At 43.7% G+C, this 24,509-nt stretch overlaps 1 protein-coding gene across 1 annotated transcript in view; it reads right to left on the bottom strand.

Moving 5' to 3' along the window:
- Window positions 1-24,509, bottom strand: part of LOC122943740 (regulator of G-protein signaling 8-like) — an 81,442-nt gene that overhangs the window by 21,867 nt on the left and 35,066 nt on the right. Inside the window, exons 2-3 of the mRNA XM_044301729.1 lie at window positions 13,793-13,900; window positions 854-918 (exon numbers count right to left, since the gene is read on the bottom strand). Coding sequence (XP_044157664.1) covers window positions 854-918; window positions 13,793-13,900 — 173 coding nt within the window. The remainder of the gene's footprint in view (window positions 1-853; window positions 919-13,792; window positions 13,901-24,509) is intronic.

Raw genomic sequence — 24,509 nt, 5'->3', positions numbered from 1 at the left:
GAAAAAGATTCTGTATAATCTGTTTTTAATTCATTTAAATTCCTGCTCATGCTAGGCTTTGTTGTAAAGGAGGCGGTCCTATCAGTGATTGACAGCTATCTGTATAGGTACAATCATACAGGGAAGGCTGTCAATCACAGAATAGGACCGCCCACTGGACTCCTAAGCCCAGAATGAGCAGGATTTAAATGAACAAAATGCAAGTTATACCGAAACTTTTCCCACAAAACTATATATCAATCTGCTCAGCTCGTCCTACTCTATAACCTGCTGCTTGCAGCTAAGACACCATGTTTAGCGTGATAGGTTCCCTTTTAAAGGTGTTGGCCCACGGAAAATATTCTATAGTTTTCAAACCAGCACCATGTATCCAAATACTTTTTGTAATTGCAAGTAATCAAAAATTTTGTATAGCCATTGCATTACCTAATAAAATATATCTGTATAGCGCCACCTGCTGTTTGTTTTTTTATTTATTTGTCCTGAGATGGCCGCACATGCTCAGTTTCATCAGAAAGAGATTGTCATGCACTACGTGATATCTGATTTTCACTTTTTATATTAATCGTGGGATAACCCCTTTAATCATGGGATAACCCCTTTAAGAGACGTGGGAAAAATCTCATATTGCTTTAATTAATCGATACAATCTATCACTGCCACAATAATAACATCAGCCTAGTTCATTTATAATTTACAGCGCACAACAAGACCATTATTGTAGCTTTGTTATAGTTGTATCTATTCCAATTTCATTAGCACACAGGAAAAGCGACTAATGCAGGATCCTTACAAGCAAATATACAGAACTCAGCCTTCCTGCCGCTTCCACTGCTTGTTTTCTAGTACTTACATTTATGAGACAAGAGCAGATCGAACGAGCGAGCCCACCTTCGAGCTTCTTCTGCAGTCAGCCGTCTGTGGGAGCGAAAGAGATACTTAATCCTTGACTGGTTGGTTCTAGAATACAGGGAGCAAGGAGAGAACTGTCTACAATAAGAAGATAGTATATTTACATATACTGTATATTCTATATATCAATAAAATAGTTCGTATTTAGGAAATGTGAGAAAAAAAAATCAACTCCCTTAAAATTCTCTGAAATAAATGCTAAAATACAATGTGAATTTGTCATAATAAGTGAAACAGTCTCATATAAAACAAGAGATTTCACCAGGAGCTATTTAACCTTTTCCCGCCTCTGCAGTTTTCCTTTCTTTTCTTTTTTTTTGTTTTCTCCGAGCCATAAATTTTAAAAATTTTTGTTTATATAACCATGTAAGGGTTTATTTTTTTGTGGGAGAAGTCGTACTTTCTAAATGCACCATTTACTATTGCATACGATATTGCAGGAAGCTGGAAAAAAATCCAAATGGGATTGAATGCCACAGTTTTATGGGTTTCCCTATGCAGTAAAACTCTGCTGTTCCCTTCATTCTCTGGGTCAGTAGGATTATAGCGACACATTTTTAGAGTTTTTCTTGTGTTTTAATGTTTAAAAAAATTAAAACGTAATTTATTTTTTTTTTTGCTTGCATTGCCATATTCTGACCTACATAACTTTTTTTTACATTAATGTTCATGGAGCTTTGTGAGGGGTCATTTTTATGGGCTGATCTGTGCTTTTTAATTATACCATTTTGGGGTGTACAGGTATATTACATTTTGATCACTTTTTTCACTTACATTTTTTGGGATATGAAGCGATCAGTCATTTTGATTTTTTCCCACTATGCTGTTCACCATACGAGATACATATTTTTATGTTTTAATAGTGTAAGCGTTTTGGGACGTGACAATTCTAATGATTTTGTTTATTGTTGTTTGTTTAAGTTTAGTTTTAATATAAGAAAAAGGGGGTGATTTTAATTTTATTCTTTTATATTTTCAAAAACTTGTTGACTTTTTGAAAATAATTTTTAATCCCCCTAGGGGACTTGAAATTATCTGATAACTTCTTCCTTAGTCCTCCTGCACACGACCGTAGGTGTCCCGTTGCTGTATTGCGGACCGCATTTGAGGATCCGCAATACACTGGCACCTTTCCGTGTGCATTCCGCATCATGGATGCGGACCCATTCACTTCAATGGGTCTGCAAATCCAGAGATGCGGAATGGTGTGGAACAGAAGCATGGAACGGAACCCTACGGAAGCACTACGGAGTGCTTCCGTGGGGTTTCGTCCCGTACTTCCGTTCCGCAAAAAGATAGAACATGTCCTATCTTTTTGCGGAACAGGCGGATCGCGGACCCATTAAAGTGAATTGGTCCGCAATCCGCTGCGGCTGCCCCACGGTCGGTGTTCGTGCATTGCGGCCAGCATTTTGCGGGCCGCAGCACAGCCACAGGGCGCACGTGTTCGCGTGCAGGAGGCCTTAGTCTGCAATGAAATTAACATGGGAGGTTCATTGGGAGATTCACTATGTTCCTATAGAGGGCTCCCTAGGAAAATCACTGTGGCAGGCCTCAGAGCATTCAGAAGGCTCAGGGCTGCCACAGCAATCGAACGGCTCCATTGATCTTGTGGGAGAGCCATTTGAGAACGGGGGCTTCCCTGCTCAGATGCTGTGGTTGAAATTGACCACGGCATCTGAGGGGTTAAATATCTGTGATTGGCATTACTGCCGGTCATAGACATTACCTCCGGCTGTGTAAAACAACAGAAACCTGGTGGCTATGGAACCCGGTCTGCTCAGCTTCTGAACGGGAGTCATCTTTAAAGGGAACCTGTCATGTGGATATTTGATTATAATCAAACTAATTATATACAATCATTAACTACTAAAAAGTACCTTAGATGTATTCACTTACTGGTGTGACAGATGGTTACCTCATAATATACACACAAAGATGCCGCATGCCGCATGCTAATGAGCTGATTCGAGTCCAGCGTGATGTCATTGAGTCCAGCGTATATTTAATTCAGAGCTATTGCCACTCCCCTGCCCACCTGCTGCTGATTCCTATGGAAACAAACTGTCCCTCAGCAGCAGGTGGGCGGGGAGAGTCAGAAGCTCATGAATATTCATCATGACTCATCATTATCAGCTGGAGCTTTTCAATACAAGATGCTGGCAGATTGACTGGGTCAATTAAAGAAAGTGACCCAGCATTTTAATAAGCGAATCAGTCACTTATTTATGGTGCCCTTAGTTAGGACACCATAAAACTGGTGACAGGTTCCCTTTAAAGTCCTTACTTCCACTGTACATGTATGGCGGTCCAGAAAGGGTTAAAAAGGAAGTTCATCAAACACATGATAACTTGGCTAAATCACTGCGGCCCCTTTGTGTTGTGTTTTATATGCCATAATCTCTATAAAATTATGGAAAAAGAATTATACTCCATGTCCAATCCCAATCTAAATCTAATTGCACCTTCTGATGAATCTTACAGGCACCAGAGTAGTAAAACAGGTGAATGCAAGGATACATGGACTTTCCTTCACACTACGTCTTTATCTGTAAGCTTCCTGCGAAAGATGTACTGAAGTAATGGGTTTTTCCAGCTTAGATTGAACATCACTAGCTGGTCCGACACCCCGCACTCCCACCAATCGGCTATTCTTGTGTAGCTCTGGCACTCCAAAGTCAGCACCAGAACTAGTACAAAGCTCTGCCAACTTTGTAGTGGAGGGAGCTCATTACTACAGCGCTGTTCCCATTGAAGGCAGTGGAAGTAACGCTGTAGTGACAAGCTCTTTTCACTACACAACTGATGGCGCTACGTAGTTCAGGCACTGGAACAGATGACCAGCAGGTGTGCGGTGTGTCAGACCCCAGCCGATCAGCAAGTGGTGGCCTGTTCTGAAATCATGGGCCCCTTACTAAACACTTTGTTTATTATGTACTTACATTAGTTTGGGCCAACAAAATGCATTTTCCAAGATATAATGGTGGTGTCCGACCACCCCTCAAAAAATAAGTCAGTGCGGGCAGCTGTTTAAAACAAAGACAAAAACCCTTGCACCTTTTTAAGGACCTATGAGGTTCCTATCCCCTTTGCTTTCTGACCACAGCGGACGAGAAGTGATGACATCTAGTCTGTGGTCATGTTGACCACTGCAGCCATGCACAGGCCTCAACAGTGATGTGTCCCCAAGAGGCATGTGACTTCTGAGGCTCACGCAAAATATCCTCAGACACATTAAGAGTTGCACTGATTGCAACAAAGAAGAGGCCTTGTGGCTCTTGAACTGTCTATGGCTACTTTGCCTTCTTTCATCATTATCATTCCCTTTGCGCCAGAATTCTGGTGTGAGATAAAAAGGAGCACTTTTTGGAAGAACAGGAGCAGATGAGGAGATTGATATTTAGGTTTGTTGGAATAAAAATTCAGTATACCTTGTATTTTATTCATTGAAATTCCTGCTCCTTCTAGAGGCGGTCCTATCCGTGATTGACAGTTGTCTCTGTACTGCATGCACAGTCACCCAGAAGGCTGTCACTGAGTAGGACCACCCACTGGACTCCCAAGCCCCAAATGTGCAGGAATTTAAATGAATAAATTAGAAGTTATGAATAATGAACTGAATTGTTTCCCTCAAGTCTATATATCAATCTACTCAGCTCCTCTTGCTCTTTAAGAGAACCCCTTCAAAGATGCAAAATATTTAGCAAACAATGCACCGTGTTTACTAAAATTAGCACAAACAATAGCACAGCTGACTCCCAAAATTTCCATCATGATAAATCCCCCCCCCCTTGTTTATATACATATATACAGTATATTATGTTATGTTTTGGTGCACATTATGTTACATTATTTGCAATCTGTAGACATGTGTAATTTAATTAAATGGAAGCACATTTTAATTATGACTGAGCCAGCAGCTACAAAGCTGATTTACAGGCATAATGCCATAAGGGGTTTTATATCTCTGATCTTCCCTGTGATATGTGCCCTGGCTGATGCAATGTTTGCCAAATTGACTTTTGACTATAGTGTACCCGCAAATGGGGGAAAATGCCCAATTTCTTATCAAAATTCCTGTGTTCATCTAGCGTAACCCCTAGCTCTATGCGTGTGACCACCTTTTTCCTAGTGATCAGCTTGCCCCCTACAGCAAGGAGTCGGGCTCCTGTCCTGTATTCTCCCTGAATTCTCTTTGAATTGTTGCCTATGATCACTACAGTCAGGTCTGTAAGGAGACTATTTTGCATGGTCACTACAATAGGCGCAGACAGGAGGCCATCATTTGGGGTAGAAGGGGGTATTGTTTAAGAAAATGCCAATTTTTATGGCAAATTGTATCTGTTACATATTGCTACTGAATTAAGCTTCAAATTGCTGAAGTTGGAGGTGTTTTTAGTACTGGCAGTGGCCTTTCATCAATGGAGGCAGACCATACAACTGCTATAGGACCGGCAAGGGGGGGGGGGGGGGGGGGGTTTGCAGAGCAGAACTGAACTTTTTATTTCTGTTAAAACACTGCATTTTCACGAAGCCACCGCTGGGGAGAGCTTAATGCATCACAGTACTAATGATTACAGTAACTGTATAAATTTCTTAGTCTGTTTTGTAGTAGAAGGGAAGCAGTATGTGTATATATATATATATATATATATATATTTAAGAAAAATGGCGGCACTGGCTCTAATCAGAAGAGTTTGGGTGCACGTTCCTGGGGAATCAACTTCTTACCCCAACAATGTATCCAGAAAATGGACGGCACTCCAGTTAGAGGAAATTAAGTGATTCCTTTATTCAACCATCCGGTGCTCCGGATGGTTGAATAAAGGAATCACTTAATTTCATCTAACTGGAGTGCCGTCCATTTTCTGGATATATATATATATATATATATATATATATATATATATATATATTATAGCAGTTGTCTGGCCTGAATATATTGAGAACGAAGGTGTTCAGAATGAATGCCATATTTTTTAAGCAACTGTTATACTTTACTGACATAGAAGTTGGATTAAAGTGGGTCAGGCCAAGTGTGACTTTTTTATTACAATTCTTAAATTCATTAGAAATGGCCATTGTACTTTTCATTGCCTGATTAACCATGAACTTTTAAACCTATGGAGGGATAATTTTTTTTAATGCTAAGCCACACCTCTAACTCTTTACACCCACACAGAATAATGCCCCCATAGTGCCCTCACATAGTAGGTATGTTCTCTTAGTGTCTCAACACAGTAGATTGCCTTAGTGCCCCCCACAGAGAAGAATTCCCCCTTAGTGCGCCCACAGAGTAGTTATGCCCCCTTAGTGCCCCCACAGAGATGAATGCCTACTTAGTGCCCGCACAGATTAGTTATGCCCCCTTGGTGCTCCCACACAGTACAATGTCTCAGTGCCCAAACAGTACAGTGCCCCTTTAGTGACTCCACACAGGAGAATGACCCCTTAGGGCCCCCGCAAGATAGAATGCCCTTTTAGTGCCCCCACACAATTGAATGCCCTCTTTAGTGAAAATGACCCTTTTAGTACCCCCTTATAGTAGAATTCCTCTTGTAGTGCCCCCACACTGTACAATGCCCCTGTAGTGCTCCCACACAGTAGAATGTGTCCTCAGTGCCCCTACACAGTAGTTATGCACCCTTAGAGCCCACACAAAGTGGTTGTGCCCTCATACAAGAGAGTGACCCCTTAGTGGCCCCACACTGAAAAATGCCCCCTTAGTGCCCCACACAGTAGGTATACCCTCTTAGATCTACCCTTACTAGATCCCATTCTAGATCATACAACAGATCTCGGTGTCCTGACAGAATGAGTATAATCATACACACAAGCTTCAGCAAAATGGTTACTGCAACTTCACAGAATGCCTTCACCTAGTGTCCCCCCTAGTGTTTGGAGCATCACTTAAATTTGATTGGATACGCCTCAGGGGCGCAGAGGTAGCAGTTGGTACCGGCCCAGGAGCCTGAGGGGGCCCAAAGACAAGAAGACACCAGTATTATAGAAAGTGCATACTGGTCAAGTTACACCTCTGACTGGAGAAAAGGGGTTAGATCAAGAATTTGGCATGGGGGGGGGGGGGGGGGGGGCCGGTGCTATGTGCTTCCCAGCCCCTGGCCACAAAACAGTAAGGGAAGGGGGACCGAAGCTGAACTCTTGCAACTGAGCCCATGAGCCTTTAGCTACACCTCTGGTTGTTGTGACGTCACTAAGAAGTGTCTTCTGACACAACATCTGTGGTTGCTGCCCCACGGAAGACAGATTGCAGAAGGAGGCGGGCCAGGAGAGCCAAGTGTGATAATGATCTCACTTAGAGATCATTCCTCACTGCCTCCAAGAGATTGCTATTGCACATTACAGAGAGGAGGTATAAGCGGAGAGGACTACAACTCCCAGCATGTCCAGGTTGTTATTATGTGATATAAAAGGACATTACAGGAGGAGGTATAAAAGGAAACAACTACAACTCCCAGCATTTCCCTAGCTCTTACATTAAATCCATGCGTCTTCATTTTCTTTTACTCCACACAAAGCATGTCCCCTCATGTCACAGAACATCATCAGAGATCCTTCACTACCTCTTTACTTCTCCACTGCTGAGATCCTCCCCTCCTGCACTGATCACATGATAGTGATGTCATGATAGGTCCTTGATCACTACTTTTCTCCACTGCTGAGCTCCACCGATCCTGTACTGATCCCATGCTGGTGACATCATCACAGGTCCTTTGCCACCTCTTCGTTGGTCCACTGTTGAGCTCTGCCACTCCTGCACTGATCATAGGATGGTGATGTCATCACAGGTCCTTCAGCTCTTACTAAAGGTGGTTATCAGCCACTAGCAGAGCTCTCTTACTACCTATATATAGGGTGAGGGACAGCAATGAAAATCCAGGACTCTTTCACCGAATCCGACATGGTTGGGACCTATGTTAGTGATGCATGCATACTATGGAACTGAGTGGGGCAGGGGGCCTATACTAGGTTTACTATGGGGCCCCATGAGATCTGTGTATACCTCTGAGTCCTGGGATGAAATTTGTGCTTCCTTTGGCTGCCATACTATCTGTTATGTTAGCAGACGATAGACTAATTTACAACAGTCTGTACTCTGCATCCCTTCAAACCTATATGCTCACCGTCACCTCAGGTTTTCAGGCAAATCTCTGATTAGCTTAACATCCTCTAGAGCCACACATTAGGGCACGGCCACACGGTTAGGTTTCTTGATGCAATTTTGGAAGCAAGACATTGTGCAGACAATGAGCGTCACTGTCTGGCCGCAAAAAGGTAATTATTAGTGTTGGGCGAGCATGTCGGCCGAACGCCATTTTGACTCGAGCATCGTAATGCTCGGCACATCGCGGTGTTCGGCCGAACACCGCTTGTGCTCGAGCGCAATGTCCTGCTCGAGTCTCCTCCCAATAAACGGGCAGGGAAGTACTGGCAATCACTGTAATGCCGTAGCCATGTTGGGTACTGGCATTAGAGTGAATGGCTGGCCGAAACGCGTCGTGGGGTGCTATATAGTACCCGATGACACATGGTTCGGCTCAGTCTTAGTCAGGGAGAGCTGCAGCAGAAGGGACAGATAGTGTAGGGACAGGAATAGTTTTTTTTCAAGCAGGGTTTACTGTTGAAAGGTGTTAGAGACCCAAAATTTTATAGTCATTTTAAGGGCTATTGTTTTATCTGGCTGCAATATATATTATTAGCGCAACCTGCGCTAAATTGCGTGCAATTGTTTGGCCGCTGCTGACTGACACAACATCTGCTACATCTGTTGTGTTACATTTGCGCATCCTAAATATCTGTGACATTTTGCGTAATTTTTTCTTAGCCGCTGGTGACAGCGACATTACCTGCGCTATATCTCCTGTATAACATTTGCGCATCCTAAATATCTGTGACATTCAGTGTAATTTTTTTCGCCACTACTGACAGCAACATTACCTGCGCTACATCTCCTGTATAACGTTTGCGCATCCTAAATATCTGTGACATTCAGTGTAATTTATTTGCGCATACACTTACAAAACCTGCGCTACTGTACGTGTGTCATACTTGCAAGCATATATACAATTTAATATGCTCATGGCGAGCAGTAAGGGACGGGGAAGTGGTCGTGCTGCTGATGGTGCAAGCAGAGGCCGTTGCCCTGGGCGCAGTGAAACTGTGCCTACTGCCAGAGCACAAGAAACACACTCATCCACGATGCCTAGCTTCATGTCCCAGTTTGCAGGGGGGCGCAAGACACCACTCTCAAAGTCACACCAGTGCGACCTGGTGGTCAGTTGGATTGCAGCAGATAATGCTTCCAGTCGGTTAAGCACCACCCTGTCTTCCACAAATTCCAGTCTCAGTAGTCAAGAGTCTGGTAAACAGAATCCTCACCCTGATCCTCCTTCCTCCCACCATGGAGAGTCTTGGAAAACAAGTGATCCTATTTTCAGCGCCATTCCTTGATTTGGGCCTCTCGCCAAACCCGCTTGAAGAGGGACATGAGGAGATCTTGTGCACTGATTCCAAAACGCTTGAGCATCCACAGTCAGAATAGGATGACGGTGGGGAACGGCAATTAGTGTTTCACAAGGTGGATGATGATGATGAGAAACAGTTGCCAATAAGTCAACAGCAATTAGTGTCTCAAGAGGTTGATGATGAGGATGAGACACAGTTGTCAATAAGTGAGGTTCTTATTAGGTCAACAAGTCAGGAGGATGACAAGAGTGAGGAAGTGGAAGAGGGGGTGGTGGACGATGAAATCACTGACCCAACCTTGGAAGGTGGCAAGCCGAACGAGGACAGCAGTACAGAGGGAGAGGGATCCGCAGCACCGCAACAGGCTGGAAGAGGCAGTGGTGTGGCAAAAGGGAGAAGGAGGGCCACACAAAACAGGCCCGCAACTGTTCTCCGGAGCACCCCCTTGTGGCAATCTCCCTTGCTTAGAGGTAGGTGTTCCGCAGTCTGGCACATTTTTAAGGAAAGTGCGGACGATAAAATAATTGTCATTTGCAACCTGTGCCATACCAAAATGAACAGGGGCGTGAACACTAGCAACCTCACCACCACCAGCATGATCCGCCACATGGCATCAAAGCACCCTAATTGGTGGGCCGAACGCCTGTGTCCACAATCAGTTTCTACGGGTCACACCACTGCCTCCTCTTCCCCTGTGTTACGTGCTGGCCAATCCCCTGTCCAAGACGCAGGCCCGGATGCCTCCGCTCTGCACCTGGACGTTCGCAAGCTCCATCAGCTACCAAATTCACAGCGTACAGATGTCCATACCCCAGGCCTTGGAACGAAAGAGTAAATACCCTGCCACCCACCCACAGGCCATAGCACTAAATGCGCACCTTTCCAAATTGCTGGCCCTGGAAATGTTGCCTTTTAGGCTTGTGGACACTGAAGCCTTCCGCAGCCTGATGGCGGTTGCCATTCCTTGTTACTCAGTCCCCAGCCCCCATTATTTTGCCCGGTGTGCCGTCCCCTTACAAAAGCATGTGTCCCTTAACATCACCCATGCCCTGACCAACGCAGTTATTGGAAAGGTCCACCTAACGAATGACACATGGACAAGTGGTTTTGGCCAGGGACGATACATTTCCCTGATGGCACACTGGGTGACCGTTGTGGAGGCCGGGAGGAAGTCGCACCCTGAAATGGCACAGGTGCTACCAACGCCAAGGATTGCGGGCCCTACTTCCATCAGGATTTCCGCCACCACCTACATTACTGGCTGCAATCCCCCCACTTCTCCTCCTCCACCTCCACTTCCGCCTCTGAATTCTCATCTTGCAGCACCAGTCAGCCATCAGTCAGTAGCTGGAAGCAGTGTAGCACTGCAGTGGGGAAGCAGCAACAGGCCAGCTGAAACTAATTTCCTTAGGTGACAAACAGCACACCACTACAGAGCTGTGGGAGGGTAAAGGGACCAGACTGAGTTGTGGCTCTCACCACTCAACCTACAACTAGGCATGGTTGTGTCTAATAATGGCCGTAACTTGGCTGGCTGCTTTGGAGCTCGGATAGCTCACACACACACCATGCCAAGCCCACGTGTTAAACTAAGTGGTTCAGCGGTTTCTCAAAACCTACTCCAGTTTGCCTGAGCTACTGTTGAAGGTGTGCCGCGTGTGTCCCCATTTCCAAAAGTCATCTACAGCTGCCGCCGGTCTGGCAACGCTGCAGCAGCGCTTGCAATTGCCAGCTCAACGACTGTTGTGCGACGTAAGCACGTGCTTGAACTCCACGTTCCACATGTTGGCCAGGCTCTGTGAGCAGCAGAGAGCAGTAGTGGAATACAAGCTGCAACATGGTCGTCGCCTTTCCAGTAGCATCCACTCTTCACAAGCAACGAGTGGGCATGGATGTCTGACCTCTGTGAGGTTTTATGCAACTTTGAGGAATAAACACAAATGGTGAGCAGCAATGCCGCTATTATCAGCGCAACCATCCCACTTCTGTGTCTACTCAAACGCTCGCTGCTCACAATGAAGGCGGACGCTTTGCATGTGGAAGAGGTGGAAATGGGGGAAGACATTACAGAGGGTGGTAGCCAGAACGCCCTCAGTTCATCTTCTCCGCGCAAATTGGATGATGATGAGGAGGAGGAGGAGCAGTAGACGGTTGCCTTCGCTACAGGGGGTAGTACCCATAGCAGGTTTATTCCATCTGTTGAGCGTGGATGGGCCGAAGAGGTGGAAGAGGGTGAGGAGATTGAGAGTCATCCTCCTGATGAGGACAGCGAAGTCTTGTCTGTTGGGACTCTGGCACACATGGCTGAATTTATGTTATGCTGCCTTTCACGTGATCCTCGCGTTATACGCATTTTGGCCAACACCGATACTGATTGTTCACCCTTCTCGACCCCTGCTACAAAGAGAACTTCTCATCCCTCCTTCCTCTGGTGGAGAGGACTAGCAAAATGGTGCAATACCAGAAGGTCCTTGTGGAAAAATTGCTCCAAAAATTTCCAGCTGACAACGCTGGAGGCAGAGTACATAGTTCCTTGGGCAACCGAGAAGGAGAGACGAGGGGAACACACAGCAGTTCCAACAGAGGAAGGGCAACACTCTCCAATGCCTGGGACAGTTTGATGACACCCCACCAGCACCCTCACCCTGTGTCACAAGGAGGGAAAAGTTTTGGAAGATGGCTGAAGGAGTACGTAGCAGACTGTGTCAGCGTCCTTAGTGATCCCTCTGTGCATTACAACTATTCAGTGTCCAAGCTGGACACGTGGCACGAACTGGCGCTCTACGCCTTGGAGGTGCTGGCCTGTCCTGCTGCCAGCGTTTTGTCAGAGCAGGTATTTAGTGCTGCTGGGGGCATAATAACTGATAAGTGCATCCGTCTGTCAACTGAAAATGCTGATAGGTCGACTCTTATCAAAATGAACAAGGCCTGGATTGCCCCTGACTTCTCTACTCCACCAGAGGAAAGTGGCTGAACATAAAGGCACTTAAAATGTGGCTTTTATGGTGTATTGAATACACTAAATTCCCATGCACCCCTTCCACCACAAAAAAGGGTATATGGTTAATCTTCCTTTTCTCGTCCTCCTCCTTCTATCATATCAACATGCCCTCGCTCCTAATATTTTAGAGGTTCAGCTCAGCAGCAGACCCTCACCCCTAATGTTTTAGAGGGTCACCAGCAGGCCCTCGTCCCTAATGTTTTAGATGGTCAGCTCAGCAGCAGACCCCAACCCCTAATGTTTTAGAAGGTCAGATCAGCAGCAGACTCTCACCCCTAATGTTTTAGAGGGTCACTAGCAGGCCCTCGTCCCTAATGTTTTAGATGGTCAGATCAGCAGCAGGCTCTCGCCCCTAATGTTTTAGAGGGTCACCAGCAGGCCCTTGCTCCTAATGTTTTTGAGGGTCACCAGCAGGCCCTTGATCCTAATGTTTTAGAGGGTCACCAGAAGGCCCTTGCTCCTAATGTTTTTGAGGGTCACCAGCAGGCCATCAATCATAATTTTTCAAGGGTGTGTATGATGCCCTCTTTTATGTGTAATAAAGGGTGTACTGGAGTGCCGGTTCCTTGTCATTTTTGGCAGCCCTTTCACTTAGTGCATAGGCTTTATGAGTGTAGGAGTCCCTCTACCTAAACAATTGTACCACAATGTGAATGAAGCCCTCCTTTATGTGATATACAGGTTGTATCGGAGTGCCTCTTCCTTGTAATTTTTGGCAGCACTTGCACTTTATATACAAGTAAATATACAGGAAAGAATGTTTCCTAACAATTTTTCCTCTAAAATCGATTTTATCTTCGGTTTTGTGCATATTATTGTCAGTCTGTAAAAGTGGCGTACTACTTGGACAACATCATTCTTAGCAGTGACCTGGGAGTCCAAGATGCATCCAGACATCCTCCCCACGCTGTTCCTGAACCATTTCAGTGGTGTTTCCATCAATTTCTGACCTTTTCCTGTGAACCAGACACCCAACCCTCTTCAGAGCTGGGGGGGTGACTGGTTTAATGCTCGGTTTCTCCCATTGACTTCCATTGTGCTCTGGTGCTCTGTAGAGCACCCGAGCATCCCAAAGTGTTCTACTCGAGCACCTGAGCACTTTAGTGCTCGATAAACACTAGTAATTATATAAGAAAAAAGATTTTGCATTTCTAAATTTTGTAATTTATGGTACTCTTATAATAGAAATGATTCTGAAGAAAGATTCAGGCACTTGACACTTTTATTAAAACTGATATTCGTTTTATAGTGTTAGACCAGTGCACATTTATATTGGTTGGGTAAGTCAATGAACAAGTCTTCAGCTATAGAGATGCATTGGATACTTTGCATACATATTTAGCTATATAATACATACAGTATACATGTGACCGTCAGCAGGGGAACACTTACTTTAGTGCTTGGCTGTGCTTGGCATCATTTTGTAACGTTGAAAAATCACTTAGAGAGTCTGACTTCTGCGAAAGGCAGCTAAGGTGAGTCCGGATTCCTCTGCTCCTGCTAAGAAAAGCAATGGACAAGTTGAGGAATAATATTGTGCGTGCATATAGGGGTCCTCATGGAGCAAAATGCAAATGCCACAAATCCTACACAATGTTGCACATTATTATTGTCCTAAATTTAGGCAGCTTAAAGGATTTTCCAGGGCTTCAATGTCTTCTTAGGATAGGCCGTCAATATCAGCTCCATGGAGGTCCATCACCTCCATCGATCAGCTGCTAGCAGGGGCCATGGCCACCAGGTTATGGAGCTGGGAGCAGACAGCTATGTACGCTGTGTAGTGGCCGGGTTACTGCAGCTCAGCTCCTATTTTAATGAACAGGATCTGAGCTGCATAAACTTATGCATAGATTACCAATACCTGAAGTCCTGAACCCCCCCCCCCCTCCCCTTTAAAATGGGCAGAAACTGTGCCAAAATGATCACAGTGGCTCATGTTGTGTCATAGATTTGCCATGTCTTGCTAGACATGTTGGGCACTTCTCTTCCACTTCTAGGTTAACTTACTTTACATCAATATTTTGGCACATTTTAGACCAGGCCTTTCTTTTTTTAAAGTGGTTGCCCAGGTTTGTGGACATTTTATTTCTGTTCACCCCAGCCTGTTGTACTTCAGAATCAAATCGTGCTCACCTACTCCCCACTGTTCTAGTCCCGTTCCCTGTCTCCCTTCTGCAGTTTTCCAGTCCCCATCCTGTAAACTTCCGGGAGGGTCGGGGTCACGTGTGCTTCTGCAGCCAATGACTGGTCCCAGCGTTGACATGTCCCCAAGCAGCGCACCATTGATGGATCATGTGCCGCAGGGAGTAGGTATGATTTTTTTCACAGGTACAATAGGCTGGGTTTGATAGTTGAAAATTCCTAAACGCTGGACAATCCCTTTGAGCTATTCCCCATTTGCAGATTTTTTTTTAAAACTATCTAGTGAGAATAAAAAGTGTCTAAAACACATAATACATTCTGGTGCGCTTAGATTTTGTAAATCTTCATCCTCTGGTTCTTATTGTTTCAGCAGCACAGCTATTTATAGTCACTGGGAACTGTAGGATTAATTACAAGATAAATTAAGACTAATCACAAAGAGGCATTCACTTAAAGGGATTGATCATCTTTTAGATATGATCGCTTATCCAGGTTAGCAATATTAGATCAGTGGGGATCTGACGCTCAGTACCTTCACCATTTCAGCTGTTTTCAGAAGCCAATGATGCCAAAACCTAGACAGTGGACAAAGCTTTAAGCAGAAGGCTGTGTCGATTGTCTACTTGTGTGCTGCAGCTCACTTTCCCTTTACTTGAATGCACCTAATTTATTTAAAGGCGCATGCTTCCTAATAAATCGGGTGCACTTGGACTTGATAAGACTGAATTATTTCAATGTCTGCTATGAGCATCCATGTATTTGCCTTTCATAAATGATTCTAACACCTACACAATTCACTTGCAGCAGATTTGTTGCAAATATGTCTGCCGTTGTCCCATTCCTGTGCACAAGGCTTTCAGAAATCAATTTGCTGCTGCTGAAAAAACTCTGTGTGAAATAGATCCTATATTACTAAGGGCGGGTTCACATCACCGTTATGGATTCCGTTTTTGTTTTCCGTTATAACATGGTTATAACAGAAAATAACAGAATCCATAAGAAGGAAGTCAAAACGGAAGCCTATAATAGAAGTCTATGGGAATCATAAGGGATCTGTCTGGTTACCGTTATGCAAGACTGACTTTTTTTTCCGTTCTGCATAACGGGAATCAGACTGATCCATTATGATTCCCATAGACTTCTATTAGCCTTTTAAAGGGTTCCGTTTTGACTTCCTCCTTCTGGATTCTGTTATTTTCTGTTATAACTATGTTATAACGGAAAACAAATAACGGAATCCATAACGGTGATGTGAACAAGCCCTAACCTGTATGACTGACCTAATAACTATGTATAAAGGAAAGGTCAATACAGAGATCTATCTATACCAAGGATTGTGACTGTGATGAGGGAACATCCCTCTACGTCTAAAGGAAAGAAGGTTTCTACACAAACATAGAAAGTTCTTTACGGTAAGAGCAGTGAGACTATGGAACTCTCTGCCTGAGGAGGTGGTGATGGTGAACTCACTAAAAGAGCTAAAAAATGGCCTGAAAACATTTCAGGAGTGTAATAATATTGTAAGTTATAGTTACTTGATTTCAAGAGAAGGGTTTTTGATTCAGGAAGTTGTGCTCATTGGCAGAGTTGAAGTTGAAAAGGAAATTTTTTCCTAAAATTAGGAAATTGGCTTCTACCTCCATAAGGTTTTAAGTTTTTTTGAGCCTACCTCTGGATCAAATGTTGTAAGACAATAGGCTGAACTATAAACTATAGTACTATATTACTGTAAGTGCATTATGACTGTGCGTACCTTTTTTTTTTTGAGAAGAGAAAATTTGCAAATTTGGTACAATTTTTTAAGCACGTTTTTAATTATTTGGCCAAAACTAGGCATAGGCTGAACAATATATGTAGGCCTCTGTGTTTTCTGAGACTTTATTCCTACTAAGCTATATACCTATACATATGCTAATTATTCTCATAACTATATTAATCCTGCAAGAATGTAGTGGCTTGTTAACTGCAGTTGTTATTGTAGAGAAATTTCTGCAAGTCAATTGTGTTCCCACCATCCTGAGATCCACTAACAGAATGAGACTTCCCCAAAAAGATAAGACATCATCAAGGAAAGGGGAATTAGATGTTCACAGCGCAAGAACTGCATTATTATGTGGTTAGGTCATCTAGAAGTACTGATGATGGTGACGCATGGCAAATGTTTAGTGAGACATCTACTCATCCACGTTCCACAAGTGTGTTTTACAATTAGAAGATATATCATTATAAATAGTATAATTAGATATGTTGATTTCTCCAGATTATGAGTGAGGGGCATAGATAGAACTGAGGGGGGCTTATAAGAAAGATTTAAATGGAGCCCCCTACCTTTGCTGGTGAACATCACCATGCTCATAACCTCCTGGAATGGAAGGACTTGGTGCTTGTTTGGCCCCATCTAATTCGCAAAACCTTTGGATAATTCCCCACAACCTTATTTTTTGAAGAACCTGTGCAGAGGGCATCTCTACACAGGGTATTGTTACCCATTCAAATAAAGGATGCAGTTAACCTCAGCTGGGTCCCATCATTATAGGTTACATGTGTGGTATATATGCCGTTGTAAATAGAAATATTTTATATTAAAATCAGACCAATTTCCACATGTGTAATATAAGGCTACTACAAAGAATATTTTCAAGAGCTTTCAGCTAAACTACCAGTTTCAATAAAGCATTTAAGTAAAACCATCTACATGTGCTTAACATGTCTACAATAGCACCCCCCTTTTGTAAACCAAGCACAGGGTGCTAGCTCTTTTGATGTTGCCTCTGCCCCCGTCCTCCGCCCTCCATCCTGTTTTGTATGTAGATTATAAAACAATGCTGTGAGTACCATGTAAACGTGTAGTCATTGTGAATATACTTTTTCAGTTTTTCTTCAAGAAAAACAATGCTCAGCAGGAATAAGGATAAGGAGGTGGAGAAGAGTAACAAAAAATACTAATACAAAGCAGTTTGGCAATATAAATCAGAACAACCAAACAAGCTGCATACAAAAACACATAATTATACAATCCAGAGAAACTAGTGATAAAGTCATAAAAAATGTGTTACTCAAACGGGAATGCAAATCTTTAGTGTGAATCATTGGTGAGAAAATAATAGAAAGGAAGGAGGGAAAGTCATCAAAATCCAAATAACCAACATGGCTCAAGAGAACCTTGAATTATAAGGTGAAAAATGAAATCTAAAATCTGCATAGAATCCACTATGTTAAAGCACACCTTGCCATACGGGCTGCAGCATCAACAACAGGATATTTTCTATGACCTCCTCCTCAAAACAATGAGAGATGGTGAGAAGTTGTGGACACCAAGGGGGACATTTTCAACCCCCGTATGCCAGAAAACTGAAATAAAAAAGTTGCAAAGATTGGCACAATTTTGAGGCTTTTTAAAAAAAAAAAGTAGGCAGAGCAGGGCTGATGAATTTAATATGTTGTACATCAGGACTCCCGCAGAAGCAGGGGAAGCAACTGCTTTGGGGCCCAAACTCAGAAGGGGCCCACCCAGGATGACTAAAATATTTTTTTGTCAGGGTCCCCTCTCGACAGTATTATACAATGATATATGTATACAGTGAAACTGTAGGAAACGGACTGGAACAGCTATTGGGCCTTGTTTGGGAGAGCTTCTTGACTAGCCACAGGAGTGGGGGTTGCACGGGAGAAGGGGGTTGAGAAGAAGTTTCTGGGGGGTGGAGGGGCCCATTCAAAAATTTCAGTCATTTCTAGTTACGCCACTGCGCAGAGATATGTCACAATTATTAAGAAGCTTTCACGTCTTCTAATTGACACACATTTAATGGAAGTAGGACATAGATTAAGACCAGAGTACAAAAAAGCTTTTGTGCTATCATAAGTGTAATTGCTGTTTGGTTTTTTAAAGCCTGGCATAAACAGCTCAGTAAATAATGAAATGAGACACATAGAGTTGGTGTGACCCTATGTGACTGGCTAGGTCTTAGATCAGAAAGCTCAGTGACGTGGACAATGGGGGAAGACATCTTTGTTTTTCACTGCTGTCGGCATTATACAAAGGATTCAAAATGCCATTACAGCAGCTCTTGAGCTAGTAACCACACATTTTTGGAATATGTGGTTGTCCAAGTGCTGAGACCCCCCAATCATTAAAATAAGGAGACAGAAGTGCTCACATGGAGTACTGTCTCTACTAGCTGCTAAAGACTGACTCAAAAGACAGTCTATGTGCCCATTTAGAAGAAGAATGTATGCAAAGATCTCGCTTGGATGCCACCAAATGTAAGGTGACGCTCTCCATAAGAAGATATAGTACCCCCCAAATCCAGTCCATCTTCAGTGGGGAGGAGTGACGTCGCTCTTTGTCACAGCACTTGCATCATGTAGTATAGATATCTGTTTCTACAGGTTTGGTCTGAGAGAATGACGTTTCTCCTGTGGAAACCCCCAAAGCTGTCAAAAGGTAATCTTACCTACCAGGGAATGTTTCTTTAGAGAAAAAGTTATGCAAAGTAGCTCTTCTCTAGGAAGAAGGAACCTACTGTGGACAGCTTCTCTGTGTCTGATCTTTTACCAGGCCTTACAACATAACTAAGGATATAAGCTAAACTGGATAAACCAGAATTTTCTCCATAAGGAAAAAACAGACAGTTCTTTTGGAGGTTTTGACCCTTGTCAGACAGAACAGGGTACTGGTTGGCTGTGTGAGATGTCTTTGACGTAACGTCTCCTCAAAACTGTCACTAGATAGACAATTTTCCTTATCCCTAGAAGAGAGATGCTTTGCATACCTTTTTTTTTTTTTTCCCCCAAGGAAGCATGTTTAGTACCCCAGACCTGGGGAAATCTACAAATTGTTTTATTGTTATGCAATGTTGTGTAATGTTATGTATTTCATGTTTTGGCCGTATGTTCCAGCAGAGGAGGTGTGGATAGCAAAAGTTGCTAGGAACAGGGCTTACTATACTGTTCCTCCCCTCTTAGTAGGCTGGTCCTGCTTCCTGCCAGGAGGGGGGGTTTGAGAATAAGTGGGGTATATAATTACCCTATATCGTAAGCAGACATTGCTTCACTTCAGAGCAGTGTTATATCTATAGGTTGTATAGAAGTAGCAATACATTTGCATTCTGATGCCTGTGCTGGATCAAAGGGCGCTCTGCTACATAAGAATATTATAAATGGTAGATGGTGGTGGGGTCTTGACACACTTTCACACTCACGTTTGGTGCAGATCCGTCATGGATCTGCACAAATGCTTCCGTTCAGATAATACAACCGCATGCATCCGTTCAGAACGGAGCCGTTTAAATTATCTGTAACGTAGCCAAAACGGATCCGTCTTGAACACCATTGAAAGTCAATGAGGGATGGATCAGTTTTCTACTGTGAAAACTGATCCGTCCCCATTGACTTACATTTGCCTCTGCAAGTAGCGTCTTGGTGTCCGCCTCCAGAGTGGAATGGAGATGGAACGGAGGCCAAACTGATGCATTCTGAGCAGATCCTTTTCCATTCAGAATGCATTAGGGCAAAACTGATCCGTTTTGGACCGCGTGTGAGAGCCCTGAACGGATCTCACAAACGGAAAGCCAAAACGCCAGTGTGAAAGTAGCCTTAACTATAATGGTTACATTGACAGTTTTTTCTTAGGAGTACTAGGGTTTCCATATTTTGCAATGATGATGACTTACAAGCCTGCAAGTTGGAATACATGGCTGTGTTACTGTAAGCTATGTCTGTGCTGTAGATCAGCAATTTTGAGCTACAGGGCAAATTAATTTGATATATCTCTGCTTCATTCCTAACTTCAGGAACAAAATGTCATAACCTGGTTATTTTCTTTAAAAAGGAAATGCTGTAATTTACATTATTTATAACTTAATGACTACAATGTCAAGTAAAGATGGAAACAGATATGAGATTTTGATTATGAAAGCCACCAATTTCATGTCTTCAGTGTCTATGTAATGGTCCCACTGTGCCTCTTGTTGTTTGGGAATTAGAACAAAATCGGTTGGATTTTTATCTGCCCAATCCATTCTCCTCAGGGAGATAAGCAATGTCTTGCCCTGAAAAAGTATTAACACCCTTTAACTTTTCCATTTTTCACATTAGACCCACAAACTTAAATGTATTTTATTGAGATTTTATGTGATAGACCAACACAAAGCAGTAAGTATGTGTGAAGTGAAAAATAAAGGATACATGATTTTCCAAATGTTTATAAACAAATAAAAATAAATAAAAATCTGAAAAGGGAGGTGTCCATTTGTATTCAGCCCCCTGTAGTCTGATACCCCTAAATAAAATCCAGTGTGACCAATTGCCTTCAGAACTCATCTAAAATAGTAATAGAGTCCACCAGTGTAATTTATACTCAGTATAACTACAGCTGTTCTGTGAAGGCCTCAGAGGTTCATTAGAGAACATTAGTAATTAGGGATGAGCAAGTTTTGAAGTTTGAGTTCGGGTATATACTGAATTGCGTTATAGATTCCATTACCACGGACCATAACGCAATTCCGTGATGGAATGCATTCCATCATAATAGAAGTCTATGGCCAACATAACAGATCCATCCAGTTTCCATTATGCAGGAGTGGAGTATGGCACAACTGCAAACCTACCAAGACATTGCCGTCCACCTAAACTGACAGCCCAGGCAAAGAGAGCACTAATTAGAGAAGCAGCCAAGAGGTCCATGGTCACTCTGGAGGAGCTGCACAGATCCACGGCTCAGGTGGGAGAGTCTGTCCACAGGAGAACTATTAGCTGTGTGCTCCACAAGTCTGGCCTTTATGGGAAAGTGGCAAGAAGAAATAAATTTTTGAAAGCATTAGCAAGCCATAAGAATTCCCGTTTGCAATTGCCACAAGCCATGTGAAGATGGTGCTCTGGTCAGACGAGACCAAAGTTGAACTTTTTTTTATCCTAAATGCAAAACGCTATGTGTGGCGGAAAACTAACACTGCACATCATTGTGAACACACAATCCCCACTGTGAAACATGGTGGTGGCAGCATCATCCTGTGGGGCTTTTCTTCAGCAGGGACAGGGAAGCTGATCACAGTTGATGGGAAGATAACTGGAGCTAAATACAGGGTGATTCTGGAGGAAAACCTGGTAGAGGCTGCAAAAGACTTGATACTGGGGTGGAAGTTCACCGTTTAGCAGGAAAACGACCCTAAACATACAGCCATAGCTACAATGGAATGGTTTAGATCAAAGCATGTTCATGTGTTAGAATGACCCAGTCAAATTCCAGAGCTAAATCCCTTTGAGAATCTGTAGCAAGACTTGAAAATTGCTGTTCACAGATGCTCTCCATCCAATCTGACTGAGCTTGAGCATCCCTTCAAAGATAACCTGTCAGAAGCTTCATGCTGCTCTAACCACTGGTAGCAGGAAATCCTGACAGGCTCCATGGTTTATATTGGGCAATCCATGAAAAAAATGCAAAACCTTTTTATTTGTGTATATTCAGAAATCGGTGCCCTCCTTTTTATCTTTTCAACTGCAGATCTTCTGATTTCCATTCTGCCCTTCTGTTGTCCAAGTTGGCCACACCAACTCTCAGACTGCCTGGTGCACATGGTATATTGTTAGTCCTAGACACTTCCTGCTTCTCCAGTCCTGTTCTTGGATTGGTCAGTACTGCTCACATGAGCAGTGCTGGCCAATCTGAGGGCAGCAGGATGTGTTTTGGACCACCACATGCACAGTATGCACCAGGCAGTCTGAGAAGCAGTGAAACCATTTTGGGTAGCAGACAAGGAACTGGGGTATTGGCAGATCTGTAGCTGAGAAGGTGGAAAGTAGGGCACCAAATAACTGTCCAGTTAAAGGGAGTCTGTCACCACATTTGACCATATTAGACAGATCCTATAGCGTTATATGTGCCACCCAGCAGTTAAAAACGGTACCTTTGTTGCATATAACCGAGTCTTCTTTCTGCCAAAAATTAACTTTGAAGATTGTGTAAGCGAGCCCTCTCAAGTGCCCAGGGCGGTGTCTCAATCTTCCGAGCCCAAGACCGGACCTCCCTAACGGCTCATAACCCTGCCCTCCTTGTGCCTGTGCCCGCCCGTTTACTCCCCTCCCCTCGCCTTTTCCATTGCGGCTGCGCGGACAAATTCGTAGCCGGCGCATGCGCAGTAGGTATTGCGATGCCCTGCCAGGACCGGGCATTGCATTGCGCATGCGCCAGCTACGAGACTCGTAGCTGGCGCATGCGCAATGCGATGCCCGGTCCTGGCAGGGCATCGCAATACCTACTGCGCATGCGCCGGCTACGAATTTGTCCGCGCAGCCGCAATGGAAAAGGCGAGGGGAGGGGAGTAAACGGGCGGGCACAGGCACAAGGAGGGCAGGGTTATGAGCCGTTAGGGAGGTCCGGTCTTGGGCTCGGAAGATTGAGACACCGCCCTGGGCACTTGAGAGGGCTCGCTTACACAATCTTCAAAGTTAATTTTTGGCAGAAAGAAGACTCGGTTATATGCAACAAAGGTACCGTTTTTAACTGCTGGGTGGCACATATAACGCTATAGGATCTGTCTAATATGGTCAAATGTGGTGACAGACTCCCTTTAATGTGAATACTCTTTCTTGAACCAGAGGGTTGCTTTAAAGGTTTATTATTAGGATAGGCCAACAATGTTTTATCAGCCTGCGAAAGTTCTCTGAATCTAGCATAGCTGGATAGTGCTGCTTGCCTGCAAGACCACATAAACTATCATGGTAACCGGCAGGGATCCAGCCGCTCCCCAGCATAATTGTTGAGGATCAGCTGGACAAAAACTAATATGAGCAGCCAGATCCCTAATAGCTCCCATTATAGTCAGTGAGGTCCAGTGGGCACGTGGCACTATCCGGCAATGAGGATCTAGAGAACTTTGGCAGGCTGTTCTCAGCCAGAAGTTATACCTGTCCTTTACACTGTGTATTCTCTCCTTTTTTGATCTGCTTATGATTTTGGCTTCCAAAACTGCATGCAGAAACCTGACCATGTGGGCTTACCCTAAGGGTACTGCAGCTCAACACAACTCATACAGCCAAGTCTCTGTGCCAGTGTAAGCAATGAACAATGGGACTTGCAGAAGTTGATGCATAAATCAAATAATGTTATAATCCCAGAGAAACCCTATAAAAAAGTTTTTACTGAAAATAGCACATTATTACAGTTACATTTTGTGCTCAAAACTGGTGATAAAATTTGTATTTGGAAATCTGTCTCTTAAAGGGGTATTCCCATCTGAGACAATGGGGGCATATCCCTACGATATGTCCCCATTGTCTGATAGGTGTGGGCAGTGGCGTAGTGTGGGTTGCAAACGCCTGGGGCAAACCAAGTATTGTGCCCCCCCGACCTCCCTAACTTGTGGACATGCCCCTTTTTACACAGACAGAACTAATTAGGGTCTTCTAAGATCACCAGGATCTCCAGGTCCACTAGAGAAAGCAGCATAGCTGCTTCCTCTATTCACTGCATAGCGCTCATTAGGGGTCATTTAGTAAGTGCATTACATCTGTTTTAGGCATTAAAAAAAAGTCACAAATAAAAGCGACTTTTTAAAGTTTTTGTGGTATCCTCGCCAATTGGGAGTGAAAGGGAAGACATGAAGGCATGGCGTGGGCTGGCTCGGGGACTGGACATCGGGCCTGACACATTTATCATCTTTTACACCTGGAAACAGGCGTAAAATAGGAGTAGAAACTACTTCAGTCAGGAGCTTTAATCTGGTGCCCTACATGTAAAGAACTTCAGATTAAAGCCTAGCACCAAGTACAGTACATGTACAGCACTTGGTCATTATGGAGTTAATAAGGGCCTAATTAGAGTCTGCACACCAGGCCCATGGGAATATTACTAGTACTACACTGAGCCTGCTATGCAGACCACTTAAAGGGGTTGGCCAGTTTATATTACTATCTGAACATGTGCTGGTAAAAGCACATGTGCAGCTAGCAATAGGCATTTTTTACTATT

The sequence above is a fragment of the Bufo gargarizans genome, chromosome 7 (genome assembly GCF_014858855.1).
Source record: "Bufo gargarizans isolate SCDJY-AF-19 chromosome 7, ASM1485885v1, whole genome shotgun sequence".
NCBI lineage: Eukaryota > Metazoa > Chordata > Amphibia > Anura > Bufonidae > Bufo > Bufo gargarizans.
This window is presented reverse-complemented; position numbering and strand designations above follow the sequence as displayed.